General features: G+C 43.1%; 1 protein-coding gene across 1 annotated transcript in view; it reads right to left on the bottom strand.

Moving 5' to 3' along the window:
* Positions 1 to 13954, bottom strand: part of OSBPL5 (oxysterol binding protein like 5) — a 193791-nt gene extending 179837 nt beyond the window's left edge. The window contains exon 1 of the mRNA XM_086748051.1: positions 13756 to 13954. Coding sequence (XP_086604177.1) covers positions 13756 to 13770 — 15 coding nt within the window. The 5' untranslated portion in view covers positions 13771 to 13954. The remainder of the gene's footprint in view (positions 1 to 13755) is intronic.
* Between the last annotated feature and the right edge of the window lie 770 nt (positions 13955 to 14724).

Here is a 14724-nt window from a genome sequence, read left to right as displayed (position 1 = left end):
CAACTGAACTCCATTTCTCTGAATTTACTTCACTGTATTGCCGGCTTTATCTATGTCTGGCATAAACCCTGAAGTAATTGGAAAACATTTCAGTAGAATAATTCATGTTTATAGAACTTGACAATTCAGTTTAGTGAGTTTGTAAGAGTTTTTGCAAAAAGCTGACAGTAGATCTGAATTTGCATATTTGGACCTTTACTAGGACCAATATCGGAGCACAACAGAGTGGTGTGTTCCCTCTATGGACGCACCAGGAAACCACAAGGCAAAAAATCAGTGTGTGAGTGCTGATGTTTGACATTCTTAGGCCAGGAGCCAAGCTGGCAAGCACAGCACCTGCACAGCTCAGGCAGAAAAGCTTTAAACTATACCTTAGTGGCTGCAAAGGCTTTTGTAGTCCTGTCCTCTGGAAATTGGTAACCTATTTCTTCTCAGCTTCTGGCAGAGCGCACACACTCTTGTTAATAAAGCAAAGCATCTCCAAGGAATTGGCAACCACTGGAAAAAAGTCTAAAGTAAAGTACTAATTTAATTTGCAGAGCTCCTGAGAAAGGTATTTTACTTTGGGATACAACTGGACTGTCTTCCATGAGGCAGTCACTAACAAGACATCACACTTAACCATAAACAAGGGGTTTATAAACTTCCTTGACTACAAATACAGCAGAGCCAAGGCCATGCAGAAGTGTGCTCCTGGCTTGCGATACCTTGCCTAGTCTCAACGGTTGATGCCTTTGGCCCTCCTGCTCCTTTTGCAGGGCGTGCTAGCACCGCGGGCAGCCCCACTTCCAGTGTTAGTCCCCTCCAAAGAGAAGCCCAGTCCAAATCCCAGATCTGCTGAGGTATTTGGAAAAGCAGCAGCTGAGCACACCAGAGGGCCAGAAACCCCAGATCCAACTGTACTCTGAGCAGCCCTGGCGAGCTACCTCCTTGCAACCTCTAGTTACCTACGCATAGATACCTCCTAGCAAAGTACCGCCTATCATCTTTAAAAAGAACTGTTTCTGCTGATTGCCACAGCTGGGAGCAATGACCAGGTGTATGGAAATGAGATCTAATGGGCCTGAAATATGGTGAAACCTTTTCACCAAAGCTCCTCCAGTCTGTTCAGTGGATTTTGGCCCCATATTCAAAGTCTCCTAATTTGCATAAATCTTGATCTTACTAAAATTCATGCTTGATCACGCTCAACTCTGCTAATATTAAGGAGACAATTTTTTTTCACATTGGGTCCTCAGTTCTTCAGCAGTTCTGGACTCTGAGACTTCACTTCAGCCTTCCATACTTAATTCTACAAGGAGATCACGAAATACTTGGAAAAATGTTAGTTGTTTTATGCCAGAATAAATGAAGGTCACATTAACTAGCTATGAAGAACTAACTTGTTATTAAACGTAGTTGTGTATCAGAAGAAGAATCCAGATATAAGAGCAAATATATTTCAAGAGAAGATTAATAATATACTTCTAATATTCATTATAAATCTATAAATTATGTATAGAGTCATTTTTACAAGGCCAGAAAAGATCACTGTGATCACAGTCTGGCTCCTTGTTTGGAACGAGGGAGAAGATGTCACTGAACTCACTCATACATATGTATTTTATATTTTAAAAAACATACATCATCTTGATTTAGCAACTGTAAGTGGTGAAGAAACGACAAGCAGCACTGGTAAGTTGTTCCAGTGATTGATTACCCTCTTTCATGTAAAGATTATGTTTATCTGCTTATCCTCCACTGCCAGTGCTGACTGCCAGACAGCAAAGCCTCTGACATGCTGTCAGCTCTGATAAGAGGTCTCTGCAGCAGGGTGCGGTGCTGGGCAGAGACAGCTGGGGTAAGTCAAGTGCAAACAGCAGCACAGCCTCCAGACACTGCTTCCCACCTAACTAAGTTAGTCTTGTTGCAAGGCAGGCTAAATTAGCCCAGGTTTGGGGCTGAGCTAAGGCAGTTACACTGCTTCTGGTACTCAGAAAAAGCCATGGGGAAGCAGTTCAGGTGTCCCTGGCATTCTCTCATGCTGCTGGTATCCACAGGCTGCAGTCAGGTGGCATGGGAAAGGAGTTTCTCCTGGCACAACTGGCAGGAGGAAAGACAGACAGTTCGCAAGCCACTCACCACTGTCCTTCCCAAACTGCGGTCTTTGGTGAGAAGGCTCCAAAAACCAGCTGCACCTGACTTCCCTCCCTGTGCTTCAGCTTGCCTGGTTTGAATGCCCAAGGAGACTCCCTCCTCCCCTCCTCTTACATCCATAGCAGAGAGACGTGGCCACATAGAGACATAGAGAGTTTGCTTCCTGCGCCCACCTCCAGCCAAGCCAGGCAGCCCTGCCCTAGCAACTGTCTTCTGCTTCGTGCCGCCTCTGACCCACATGTCATCTGCTGCCAGTGTTGGCAGAGCTTTTGCTGCTTCCTTCCAGGTCACTGCCCTGGCTCTAAAAGCACACTCCCTCCATCCCCAAAACCTTGCCACAGTCTGATTTAAAACAGTCTCTGCTAGCATTCGTTGCTGGCAGCCTGACCCTCAGCTGACAGCAAAGCGGGCAGATCCTCCCCCCTCCCAATTCCTGCCACATGCATGTCTTTGCAGTAGCAATAAAAGCTCATGTACCTTCCTCATCACCATTCAAGAATGTTATAGCAGCCTTCTCGTTTCTGCTGCTCACTGAATGTCTGCTCCCTACCCATCCTCACTGCTGCCCAAATAGACTCCTACAATGAGAGCAAATCAGCTTTGGGTAGTTACTGCAGGAGTACAAGAAGAGACATATTTGGTTAGGTCACAGTCTGATTGCTGCCCTGAATCTGCTCAGACCCATGAAAACTCCTAATGAAGTCTAGTTCACATCTAATGGGTAGATTACAATAGCAGATGTGTTTCCAGCCAAGCATTTTTAGAGGAATATTTTTCTGCAGAGCCTTTCAAGGGAAGACACCCCTGACACGTCATTGCTCATGAGGGTTTGAACAGCCACTGCACAACTCTTGTGTTGCACCTGGCTGATGCTTGTGCATGCAAAACCAGTCAGTCTTTCTCCAGAGGAGTGCCATTTTCCTCTCTACCCTAGAGATTTTGGGGATGTGATCCAGCTGATGCAGGCTGGGCCAAGGTCAGTATATGGGACTCTCCCTGAAGATGCAAAAACCTGTCTCCAGTCATTTCAGCTCAGATGAATCTTATTCTGCATCCAGCCATGGCCAGGCTAGAAATGCCATTTCCAGAGGAAGCTGATGAACTTGGCAAACCACATCCTGCTGCACCATGAGGGGCAGAGGGAAAAGCAAATCCCTGGCTGGCAGTGTAAGAAGTGTCAAAGCAAGAAAGCTGCAACATATCCTGTCAGTGATTTTTTGATGGGAGACCCAGGGCCAAGCTGGACAGGCTTGCTTCTGCTTTCCACTGCGGGTTGGGCAGCCTGACACACCTCCACACTAGTAATATATTCTCAGCCATTGGCCCTTGATCAGATTTTTCCCCTCATTTTCTTGAGGCAGTGCTCTAACATCGGACCAGCAATGCTTCCTTCCCCAGCCGGAAATGGCTGCTAAGATATAAAGAGTTACTCTTGAAGATTTACTATTTATGGTTAGGGAAATTAGGAAAAAAATATACTAGTTTTACATATACTGTCAGATACAAAATATCTTTTGTTTCTTATGGGGAGGCAACAGGCAGTCTCTATTTAATGCTACACCATTTCCATTATGAAGCTCTATTTTATTCTCCTGCAATTTTGTGCAAGAAAATTGCTTAAAGTTCCAAATTGCCTGATTTTCTGCCACAGGAGAATGGTAACTTCTCTGCAAGCATCACGTATTTACTTACAGTCAAATGAAGCTTGAATGGCACCTGTCTTTGTAAGCGATCAACGAATGTCACTGATACCTGCTCATGGGGCTGGTGACCCACTGGGTGGTGAACTCAGCTGGCTTTGGCAGCACCCCACTGAATGGTGCCAGGCAAAATTCTGCCCCAAAGTCTGAGGTTGCTTTTTTCAAAAGTTTAGCTATTGGTCTTAGTTTGAGTATCTTCCAGGAAGGACAGCCTGGTAACAGGTGAGACTGATCTTAAGGATGCGCTTAAGAATTTATTTTCTTTTAAGTGAAGAGGCCCTGCAAATGACTTATTACATTGGCATCACTTTAGCAGATTTTTTTTTTCAGGAGAATTTTGGGATTTCAGTTTCCCACATGGGGTTTTGTATTTCTGTTTTGTGCTCAAGGAGGAGAAGACAGAGGTTTAAAAAAAAAAAAGGCAGTGAATTGAAGATTCATGAGCAAGATAAAGTACCATCCTACTACTGAAGCAATGGAAACAAGCAACTTTTAAGGGGATTTGACTTCATCTCATATAATCTTAATAATCTAATATACAGTGATATTTTATCAAAAAAACACAATACATTTAAATTTTAAAAGCCTTTTCTTATGTTTTCCTGAATTTGTTTTACTCTTTCTGGTAGCCAAATAGATTTATTTCAATAAACAGTAATACTTCAAGTCTCAAACATTAACAAAATCCAGTTTGGGGAAAAAAAAATTCTTTTTTTTTTTTTGCAAAGTTTCCATTTGTTAAAAAGACAATTCTGCCCTAAGAAAGTTGCCACTCTATCTCCTATTTGGATAGAGAGATTACTATATTACAAACAGGCCATGTTTGTTTTCCTGGCCACTTTGATGATATCTCTGCAAATTTGCTGTGTTGAAGACAAATGCAAGATACACAAGAGGGACCATGCTCCTTTCCTGGTTAGCTACCACAGCCACATCCGCATCTCCTTCTCTATAAATACTGCAGACAAGTTGTCCTGCCAGCAGAAGTATTGAAGTCTAGAAACATCCCATGCATTGATGCACCACCTCCTTATCTCCTCACAGACCTCTAATAGGTCTTGTATTTCCATGTACTTCTCTCCTTTTACTCCCTTCTATAATCACCAGCCCCCAGTGGCTCTGGGGGATGGTGAACACTTGGTGAGTCCAAGCATACTCCTGCCAATCAAGACATACGTCTCCATCCATGCTAGAGCCTCCCCCTCAGTTATGACACTTGTCGTAACTTGTTTACCTTTGAGAGCTGTACCCCTCTGCTGAATTTTGCTGAAAAGCTAATACTACACAGACAACAGAATCACAGAATGGTTGAGATTGGAAGGGACCTCTGGAGGTCATCCAGAGCCCCAGTCTGTACCCTGCCATGGACCTACCAGCAGCTGGAATCTCCCTGCAGCTGTGGACAAAGGAAGCTCCATGCCATCCACCTTCTCTGTACCTTGTCATGATCCTACAAACAGTTGGAGAGTCCCTGCACATATGGACAAAGGTAGCTGCACACCACCCACCTTCTTCTGCATGAAACTTAACTCAAAATAAATTTTACAATTCAGGAACCCATTGGCTGGTTTGTGCTGTCTTTTTTTGGGAAACGTTTTGGGGCTTTTTCTTTTCCTTAAGAATTGCATAAGCCTCAGCTTCTTAGGAAATTGGGCTAAAAAAAATTTCAAAGCATATTAAGTGTCATATCTAAGATTAAAGTCTGCAAGCAAGGATATGTAAACCAAATGTGTGCTATAAAGGAAACAGCAGGTCCTTCAGCAGTGTGATTGAACCCAACTGGCTCCTTGCAAGCTCGTGAGAATCTCTTTCACATCTAGACTTCAAACCTCTGACGCGCTCTCTGGGATGCAGGAATGAACAAATTGTATGTTTAGCACCAGAAGAGACAGACCCTGAGCACAGCAGGAAAATTGAAGGACTTGCTTTGGTTTATATTCACCAACTATCACACTCTATAGTGATTAATTTCATTAACAGGGCTGATATCAGTGTCTCATTACCAAAAAAGTGGAAGGAAAACCCTCAAGTGAAACAGCAGAAAATGCTCTCATTACCTTTCTGCAATTCCTATACTGAAAAATATTTTGCTACCATGCTGGCAGGACTGCTAATGTCACAAGAGCAGCTGAACCACTCACTGCACCAGCAAAATGAGCTTTCTTACAAGACAAGCAAATGCAACGTACTGTGAAGTTGTGCGTGAGGACCTGTGCTTTTAAGGATAAGGAACACACTGCACGGCAGCCAGCTGACCTACATTACAGCTGAAGACGTAAAGCTGACCCACAGGGAGCTGTGTCTAACCTACAAACACAGAAGGAGTGCTAGTCAAACGCACCATCTTTTAAAACTATAAAATGAGCAAAAGCAGCAGCATGGAGACAGGCTTTTCCTGCTGCCATACGTAAGAAGCAAACCAGTTCAATATAGCATGGTGAGCTACTGCTGGCAGGGAAACACATCTCAGTGTAACTCCTATCTCCTCAATATGCCACACTGCAGGGACAAAAGCACGCTCTTGGTATGTGAAGGCATGGGATGAGCTGGACAAACCAGGCCCTGGGGCCTCATTGCAGGCGGTAAGGCTGTGACAAAGCCAGTGCTGCTGTGCTTTCACTGCCACCAAGCCTGTGGCATCAAAGCTCACACAAGTAACAACACCCAGCCACAAACACAGCTTGCCACGTAAGCTTGGACAAGCTTCAAAAAAACAAGCAGATAAATAGTGCATTGTAGGGTGGCTAGGCCATAAAGAGAGGAGAGGAGGAGACAGGGGCAACACCTTCCCCAGGCACAGTGGTGATAACTGCATCAGCAGGAGAGAATCACACACACTTGGGACCAGATTTTTAACCCCCACCAAACAAAGTAGCTCTGTTGAGCTCAGCGCAGTGCTGCTTCACACTGTATGAGAATTTCCCTGTTGGCACAAATCAGCCTTTAGAAAAAACAGGCTCCCAGTTAATTTCCTGACTCCTGCCCCAAATACATTGACTTTTGTTGAACAGAGCATTCCCTGTCCCTCTGTGGAGCTGCATGGTCATATGACAGCTAAAGAGCACATGAGCTCTTTTTCCACTGCTACAGTTGCAAAGAAAAGACGTAAAAGAAAAATTGAAAGTTACTACAAAAGAAAATTGCATATCCTAAATCTGCGTATTAAAGACAAACCATAAGTGTTCATTAAGCTACCTTGCCTAAAGTTAAATGACATCACACCAACATTTCATCCCTGGCAAACATGAGTGACAGCTCCGTACTTTGGAATTTTATGAGACAAAACCAGAGCAAGGAAAATAGCTCTGCTGGGATCAGTAAATGTACGCAAATAACCATGGCAGGAAATGGTCATTAATAAAGCCTGGCTAGAAAGACATCTCCCAGATTACTCAGTGTTACTGCCCTTTTCATTTTATTATTTTTTTTTTTTTAGAAATCTAACCATCTTTTTTCAAAACTCCACACAGACAAGAATTTTCCTGGGACCAGCTGGTGCATTTCTGCAGCGTTCGGGGAAAGCCTGAAACACAGGCACTGCACCAATGCACATGCCTGATGCAGATGCAATAACCTCCTAGAAGCCAGCGCAGCTTAACTGCAGGATGGAGTAGGGACTAACTGTCGAGACGTAGCCATGTGGCTTACCTGCGACGCAGAGCTTGGGTTGGTGCACTGAGTGTCTATATATATCACAAACTTGACTGCTCTCATGCAGAAATCGCCAGCATAAAGGGTCTTCGTCGCATTTCTGTGACACTCTGATGAAAAGTGTGATGCCCATCTATTGGAGCCATCATACGACATAAACTTGAAAACAAATCAGTCACGTTTTCATGTATCATGTCTTTGTCCTTCCACCCACACAGAGCCTTGTACAACAAAAGGAGGCTAAGAGGCTGACTAAATGTTTCCTTTTTTTTATGTTAAACTTTGATGGCCACCATATTAAATAAGGGCAAGAGGAATGAGGTTTGCTTTGCAGCCCAGGCAAGATCGTTTAATACAAAAACCTAATATGCTGACATAGAACTACTTCAGGAAATTTCTGTTTCTGGCATGGATTCTGGAAAAAGGAAAAATAATTCAAGTGTTAACTGTTCCTTTCCTTAGACAAATGCATTTTCCCCCCATACTTAGTTTCAAACATACTCATTTATATTACAAAGGTTGAGGCATTTATCCATTACTGTCCCTGACAATCCTATCAGTTCAGCAAGTCACTTCCAAATTTTACTCCTTACAGGCAACACTTCAGCAAGTTCATGATCAGCAGTGCTTTGTGGCTGAAGTTAGGCACTTTTTACTTCCGATAAATAAAAACCTTCCTATTCATTCAAGGAAGATAGACTAGAAAAACATTTCAAAGGTGATTACAGGATTCAACAGTGTTAAGTCCCTGTCTAAATCACTTTTCAAAGTTAGAAAGTCAGTGGCTTTAAAGCTACTTCTGACAACTTTAAACATTTTACCCCAGTCTTGAGCCACAGCAATTTACAAGAACCTGAGGAGATGTCAGATCATTCCACATAGTCCGAAACAGTCTGTCAGACATGATTTTTGTTAGCTGCCATTTCCTCTAAGAACAGAGGTAATGACCAGCATATATTCCACGTGGCAAATTACATATTCCCTAAAACCTGTACCAGTCAGCTGGATTTATGAAACATTGCAGAACTCTCTAAAGGGAAACCAAAATAACAAGTATATAATCCCTCTGTAGTTTAGCCTGAAAATTAGAGGCATGTAACATCAGATAGAACATTTTCCTCAACAATTCTTCCTAAAAAGTCAGCTAAAAGGAGGAATCAAGTATGTTGGGGGAACATTTTATGTACTAGCACTACAGTATTGTCTGAAAGTTCACAACACTCCTTGTTTTCACAGTGGTTTAAATACCTTATATTTGATGCCATGAAGCAGTAACTTAAATGATTACACAATCTTTTAAAGGTTCCCCCTCTCCAATTTAGTTACATATGTGGAGAATTATTTTTTCAACTTTGTGCCTTGCACTAACACTCCATGTGAAAGCTTATTTTAGCCTAGATTCCTACAAATTGCCACATTCAAATGATTTCTTCATCAAAGGACCAAAGCCCATCTGGACACACTCAGCCAGCCACATTTCATCACCCATACGAAATGATGCATGGTATGGAAACGCACCATGTGCCTTGGGTTTTAAGCTATCATGCAAAAGGGCCTTGGGTTTTAAGCCATCATTTGCAAAAGGTTAAGGGGACACAAATCTCTGCTTATACGGAGCAATGAGTGAGTCTGTGCAGTCTGGGTATTTGCTACTGTCAGACCAGAAGTTCAAACTACTCTGGGGGGGACTGACAGTGCTGCAGCAGGTTATGAGTGGTTGTAGGTTGCTATCTTATTGATAAAGCTTTTCCAAAGAGAGATCAATAGGTTTTCCTCCCCTCTCCTTCTCCCTGCGTCCTTCTTGTATCTTCTTGCCCCTGAAAGGATCACAAGAAAACTGAGGGAGGAAACGTCTTCTATTTGGAGAAACAGAAGCATACAAAAACGCATGCTTTGTAAACACATAAGATTACATTCAAAACATGAGTTGTGTATAATCAGTATCATTTTCTGGTAGAAACACCCCAGGAAGGTCCCAAAAACTGGCCCATTCAGATCAAAGTGGCTACAAGAGCTACACTGTAAGGGAAGACACGAGCTGCTCTGGAGAGATCTTATAGCTCATCCATCTGTTGTGACAGTGGGTGTAGAAAACAGGGAGACTAGTTGTCGCCTAGCACTTGTTTTCTCCCCGACAGCGATGCTCTGAAGATAATAATGAGCAAACTTCAGCAAGCTTTGCTTTCCAAGATGGTATTTCCATGGAGATATTCCTGAATGTCTCCAGCTGGGGACCTGGCTATGGATTTCAGTTTTGTTTCTAAAAGGTATGATAAATATTGTGATTAAAAGTAAACAGGTTGTCTTTATTCTGAGGTGTGTGGGGAGGTAGGGGGGGAGGGTTGGGTTGGGGTTGTTTTTTGTGATGCATAGTTCTCATGCACAAAGAAATTCTAATTCAGCTTTGCTTTGCTTTTGCCCCCTTCTCTGGTTAGTTTTTATCTGTCCCTGCATGCCAGGGCCAGGCATCCCGGAATCTGGATTGTGCACCATGGAAAAACCATCCTCAGACATTCTGTGAAAGAATGAGATTTGCTGGTGGGGAAAAAAAGTCCTTCCTGGTTTTACCCAGTTTGATTTGGAACGTGAGGAAGTTGCTGGCCCTGCTGCTGAGGTGTGTGCGACACGCATCAAACCTTCAGACTGGAAAACTCTGAGCTACATAAGGTATGTTCTCCTGGTAGTGTCCATTCGCTTACTCAAGACAATCTTGTGCTCAAAAAGCCCAAATTTAACGTTATGTTCTGTATTCCCTGAAAATAAGTGCCTCACTGTTGCAGAAGCTGCAGAGCATGTGATCAAAGGATGCCATATGGGCCATTTATTAACAATGAAAAATGAACCATGTGTCAGGCTGTAATTAAAACTGAAGAACAATATTCCAGTTTTCATTCCCATTGTTGATCTGGCTATTTCTATGACAGGGCATAAACAGTTTCTTGCCTTACTACTCCTAGCATGAATTCACAGCACGTGAGGTTTACAAATAGATATTGGCAGTAAATATTTCATATTATGGCTCAACTACATGCTGATATATATATGTAAGCACATTGCCTACCAGCTTCTTACTTACATACATGTTAAAAGGATTATGCTTTTATACATATAGAGAAATACAGATTCATATCCAAATGAACACAAGACCAACCAAGATAAAAATAAAATCACTGCAGTCAGTTTATGTGTCATTCTGAATTTCAAGTGCTTTAAAATACTACTGTAATTTGCAAGTCCCCATTCTAAACTAACATATTGTAAAAGCATTGCATAAAAGCATTTTTAAACTGTCAAAATACAATAAAAGTATTTCCACTTTCTTAACTCACATCTTAATTTAAAAAGAAAACATTTCCAAATAAACACTTTTTTAAAAGCCCAAGAATCATAACTTTCTCTGAGATCCATTTCTACAGAATTGGCAAATATAACCATTAACAAAGATCACAAGCTTTATGGTATTTTTAGTTGCCTCCTCTTCTGAGATTTTTCCACTTTCCTCCATTTTCCCCCCTCAAGGAAAAAGGGCTAGAAATGCCCTTATCTCCTATCTACTCCAAGAAAAATGAGAGATCAGGATCCTGGCACACTTACAAGGCTGGGCGAGGCAACTGGGGTGCAAAGCACCACATCAGACGACTGACGGCAGAACAGCAAAAATCTGCCACGCCGTTTTGAGGCTGGCTGCAGTTGTGGCCTTCGCACTCCTATGAGCTGCGGGGCAGGCCAGGAAAGGGCAGTGCATCTGATGTGACTGGTCCTCCTCCCCCGTCCTGCCACAGGGCCCCAAGCCACCCTCGCTTCCCGAGGACTGCTCACAGAGGCCACCAGTGCAGCGCTGGCACAAGGAACGCTCTTTGGGTGTCCGTTCCATAGGTGCCCAAATGAGGCCACCTCTACATTTGGTTTGACAGCATTTTAACTGTTGTGGCACCTACAGTTATTGCAAATGCTCAAAAAAATAAACAAGCAACCTGTATATAGCTTTTGCACAATTGCTGTCTTGGCGGAAACACCAGCAGCATACCAGTAACAGGGTGTCAAAGAGCCATTTGGAGACACAAGAGGACCATGCATTCCCCTGCAGGTAAGTTGCATCCTGCCTAGTGGTAAAGCTCCATTTCTACTAAGGGTTGCTTTCAAATGCTTCTCATTTAAACTGAAAACTGTCAGAATTCATATCTTCATACACACAGTATCCTGCTCTTTTCCTTCCTTTTAGTATTACACCTAACACAGCCACAGCTTGCAACTTCACAGATGCACGTCTGACATAGATACAAAAAAACTTTTCCAGGAGGGTGAACTGGTACTGAGCTGGTATGTCAATACTATGTTTTCTACACGTATTAAATGTAAATCTTAACCGGAAAGAAGGCCTAATTGAAATTCTACAGCAAAATCACAGGAAATCACAAACACATCTATAAAACTGGGTAATTCTGTCCTGCAGATACTGCCTCATCGTCCATATAATGGCACTGCCTGTAACTTCTGGAATAGATGTTTGAAATCCAATGAGTATGAATGTTGACCACCTGTGGCTCCCTTAGAAGCCTCAGCCAGCAAGAACAGGAGCAGGAGTAGTGCAGAAACACAGGAGCAAGCAAAAAAGTAGTTCAGACTCTTTACAGGGCCAATAAAATGAACGTTTAGAAGACACAGCACCAAAGTTTGTCAGTGCTACCTGGCACAACTGCATCAAAGTCATACTAAAACACATTTGCCGCATCATTTCTCGTTAAGGTAAGATCCTATTTCATGCTCATAACTGCAGCTGATAACAGAGCTACGTGACTTCCTGTGCTGCCGTTCCACTTGTCACGGGAGCCACTTCAACAAGGTTATTTCCTCCTGCAGCTGAAAGAGAGCTAGGAATTGCACCAAGCAAGGCCTTCCTCCTCCTCACTTGGGCATAACGGGGAAACTTCCTTGCAGCTACAGCTGAAAATCAATGCACATCTCTCCTCCACCTGCAAAACTTGGCCCTCCTACTCTGACCTCTTGCCATCTATTTCTGGCTCCTTAAGGAACCCATTGCATCCCAAGCCAGTATGGAACTGTAAAGTTATTCCAGCCAAGGCAAATCATGAAGCTGCTCAGGTTCCCCCTTGGCCCTCAGGAAGAAGAATGAAGAAAAGCATTATTGCCATCAACAGTTGTGCTAAGCACAGCCCAAGAGTGCAGAACGCTCTAGCTCAGGAAGTATCTGGGGTCTGTCTATAGTTAATTTAATACTTTGTATATAGTTTAATTTACTACTTTGTTGTAGCCCTGAGGATGCTATATTGACCCTGCACTATGCTCAGTGGGGATCCGTTTGCAGAAAACACTGACACCTCACTTCCTCCCCATCTCTCCTAACAAAGAACAATGAAACATTAGAGAGAGATGTTTTGAACAAGTATAGCGATAAAAGGTTTCCCAAAGCTGTCAAGAAGTCACAGTTTCCAACTCCACTCTGGCTATTATGGGCACTGCAGACTGTTAGAGTGAAACCTCGAATACTGGTATCACTTCTGGAGCAGCAGGTACGTTGTGCTCTCAGGATTAGCTGCATCTTTAAATATTACAGAGCTGCTGCAGTCTAAAAAGCTGCATTCTTTCAATCTGCTCTAGTGCTGCGGGTCAACCATCAATTCCTTAGGTAGCAGTAGTTTTGGAGGCTCTTCCAGAAATGTTCATCTGGAGAGCTGTTTGCCACTGATGTAGGTGCAATGCAGTATCCTGCCACTCTGAGCACCACACACTTTGGGGGCTACATTAAAAACGTTATTTTACTTAGCTCTGCCCTATTTTTGCTCTGTTGCAAAGCACAACTTGCAATGCAATCCATAGCATCAAACTTCACAGAAGTTACCCTTAAAAAAAGACAGGGCAAGATTAATCAGCAATTTTTAGAAGACTTGAGCAAATATTAGCAAGCAGCTCTGGTATTTTGAGTTTCCACTAGCAAAAGAATAAAGCATTTTAAGATCAACATCTTGTCAGCTGTATTTTGCTCTCCCATGGCAAAAAGCTTAAATCAGTCTTGCAGCACAGGAAATAATCAGAGGAGGAGACAAATGCAGTGTTTCAACTTAGATCATTGCAACAGTTAATTGAGCATTTTGTGACAGCGAGCAATTTACCAAGTACATTTTCACATAATTAAGCAGCAAATGAGACGCAGTGCACAGGAGCTGCACATTTAATGTGTCAGCAATTCTACTATCAAGCACTTTACACATAGATATGTGTTTATACGGACCTATCTTTATACACTTACCGTGCAGCAAGGCATGGGTGTATTGTTGGTCTCCAAACAATTGCTTTACAGCCTCAGGCAGAGCAACCTTCCTCTCACTCTCATCTCGGGCAAGTCAGTGTTTCTGGAAGGTGGCCAGGCAAGATCAGATTCATCAGCCAATAAAATTGTCTAAAGCTGCCGTTCCACAGGAGACCATTCCTCCGGCTGCAGACTCAGGAGCAGCCAATAAAGAAGAAAATCAGCATCAGCGCGCAGGCGAGCGTTTTGCCCCATACTAAGGGTCTGCTCTCCAAAAATCCAGCTTCCCCCTGCCTCATGCATGCATCAGTCCTGTGTTCCTGTACACAGTCACCCTGCATGAAAAACAACTTGCATTTGACTTGTCTGGCTAAAATAGGTGCACAGCTATTCGGAACACTGACAAGGGTAAAGAAATCAGTCAAGCAGGTGCCTCGTGTGCTGGGAAGCAATATAGCGACATCCGGAGCTGTGAATTCACACTGCTAGTCGGGGTACAGCATCAGATCTAGCTTTGTAGGGGCAGTGGGAAGTACTGCTCAAACAACCTAGCATTCACTTGAGGACAGAGATGTTGTTTGCAGTGGACAGTGTGGAGACCATTGAAATCTTACCTTTATTTTATCTTCCAGAGCTGGACCTGCCACAGTGGCTCCGTGAAGGCATCCTCTCCTCAGACCCACGTGTTTGTTGTGAACTTCATTGCCATTTGGAAGAGCCCTTGAATTCACCCTGCTCATCCTATAAGCAGCAGCAAAATATCCCAGCGTGCAACAAAACTTTGTGGAGGTGGCAGTCAGAGCTGGCTGACATCTGGAGACATCTGGGAAACCTTAGGTCTTGCCTTTACTATGAAAAACAAAAAAAAAAGTCGGTCTTAGTATCTGTTAGCTAACCTACAATAAATCCTAAAGATGACAAGGCATTTGTTGCAATTATGCATGTTAGCAGGTTAGGAAAGGCCTTAGG

The sequence above is a fragment of the Chlamydotis macqueenii genome, chromosome 5 (assembly GCF_036417535.1).
Source record: "Chlamydotis macqueenii isolate bChlMac1 chromosome 5, bChlMac1.mat, whole genome shotgun sequence".
NCBI classification, from domain to species: Eukaryota; Metazoa; Chordata; class Aves; order Otidiformes; family Otididae; genus Chlamydotis; species Chlamydotis macqueenii.
Note: the sequence above shows the minus strand (reverse complement) of the source record. Positions and strands in the feature narration are given on the sequence as shown.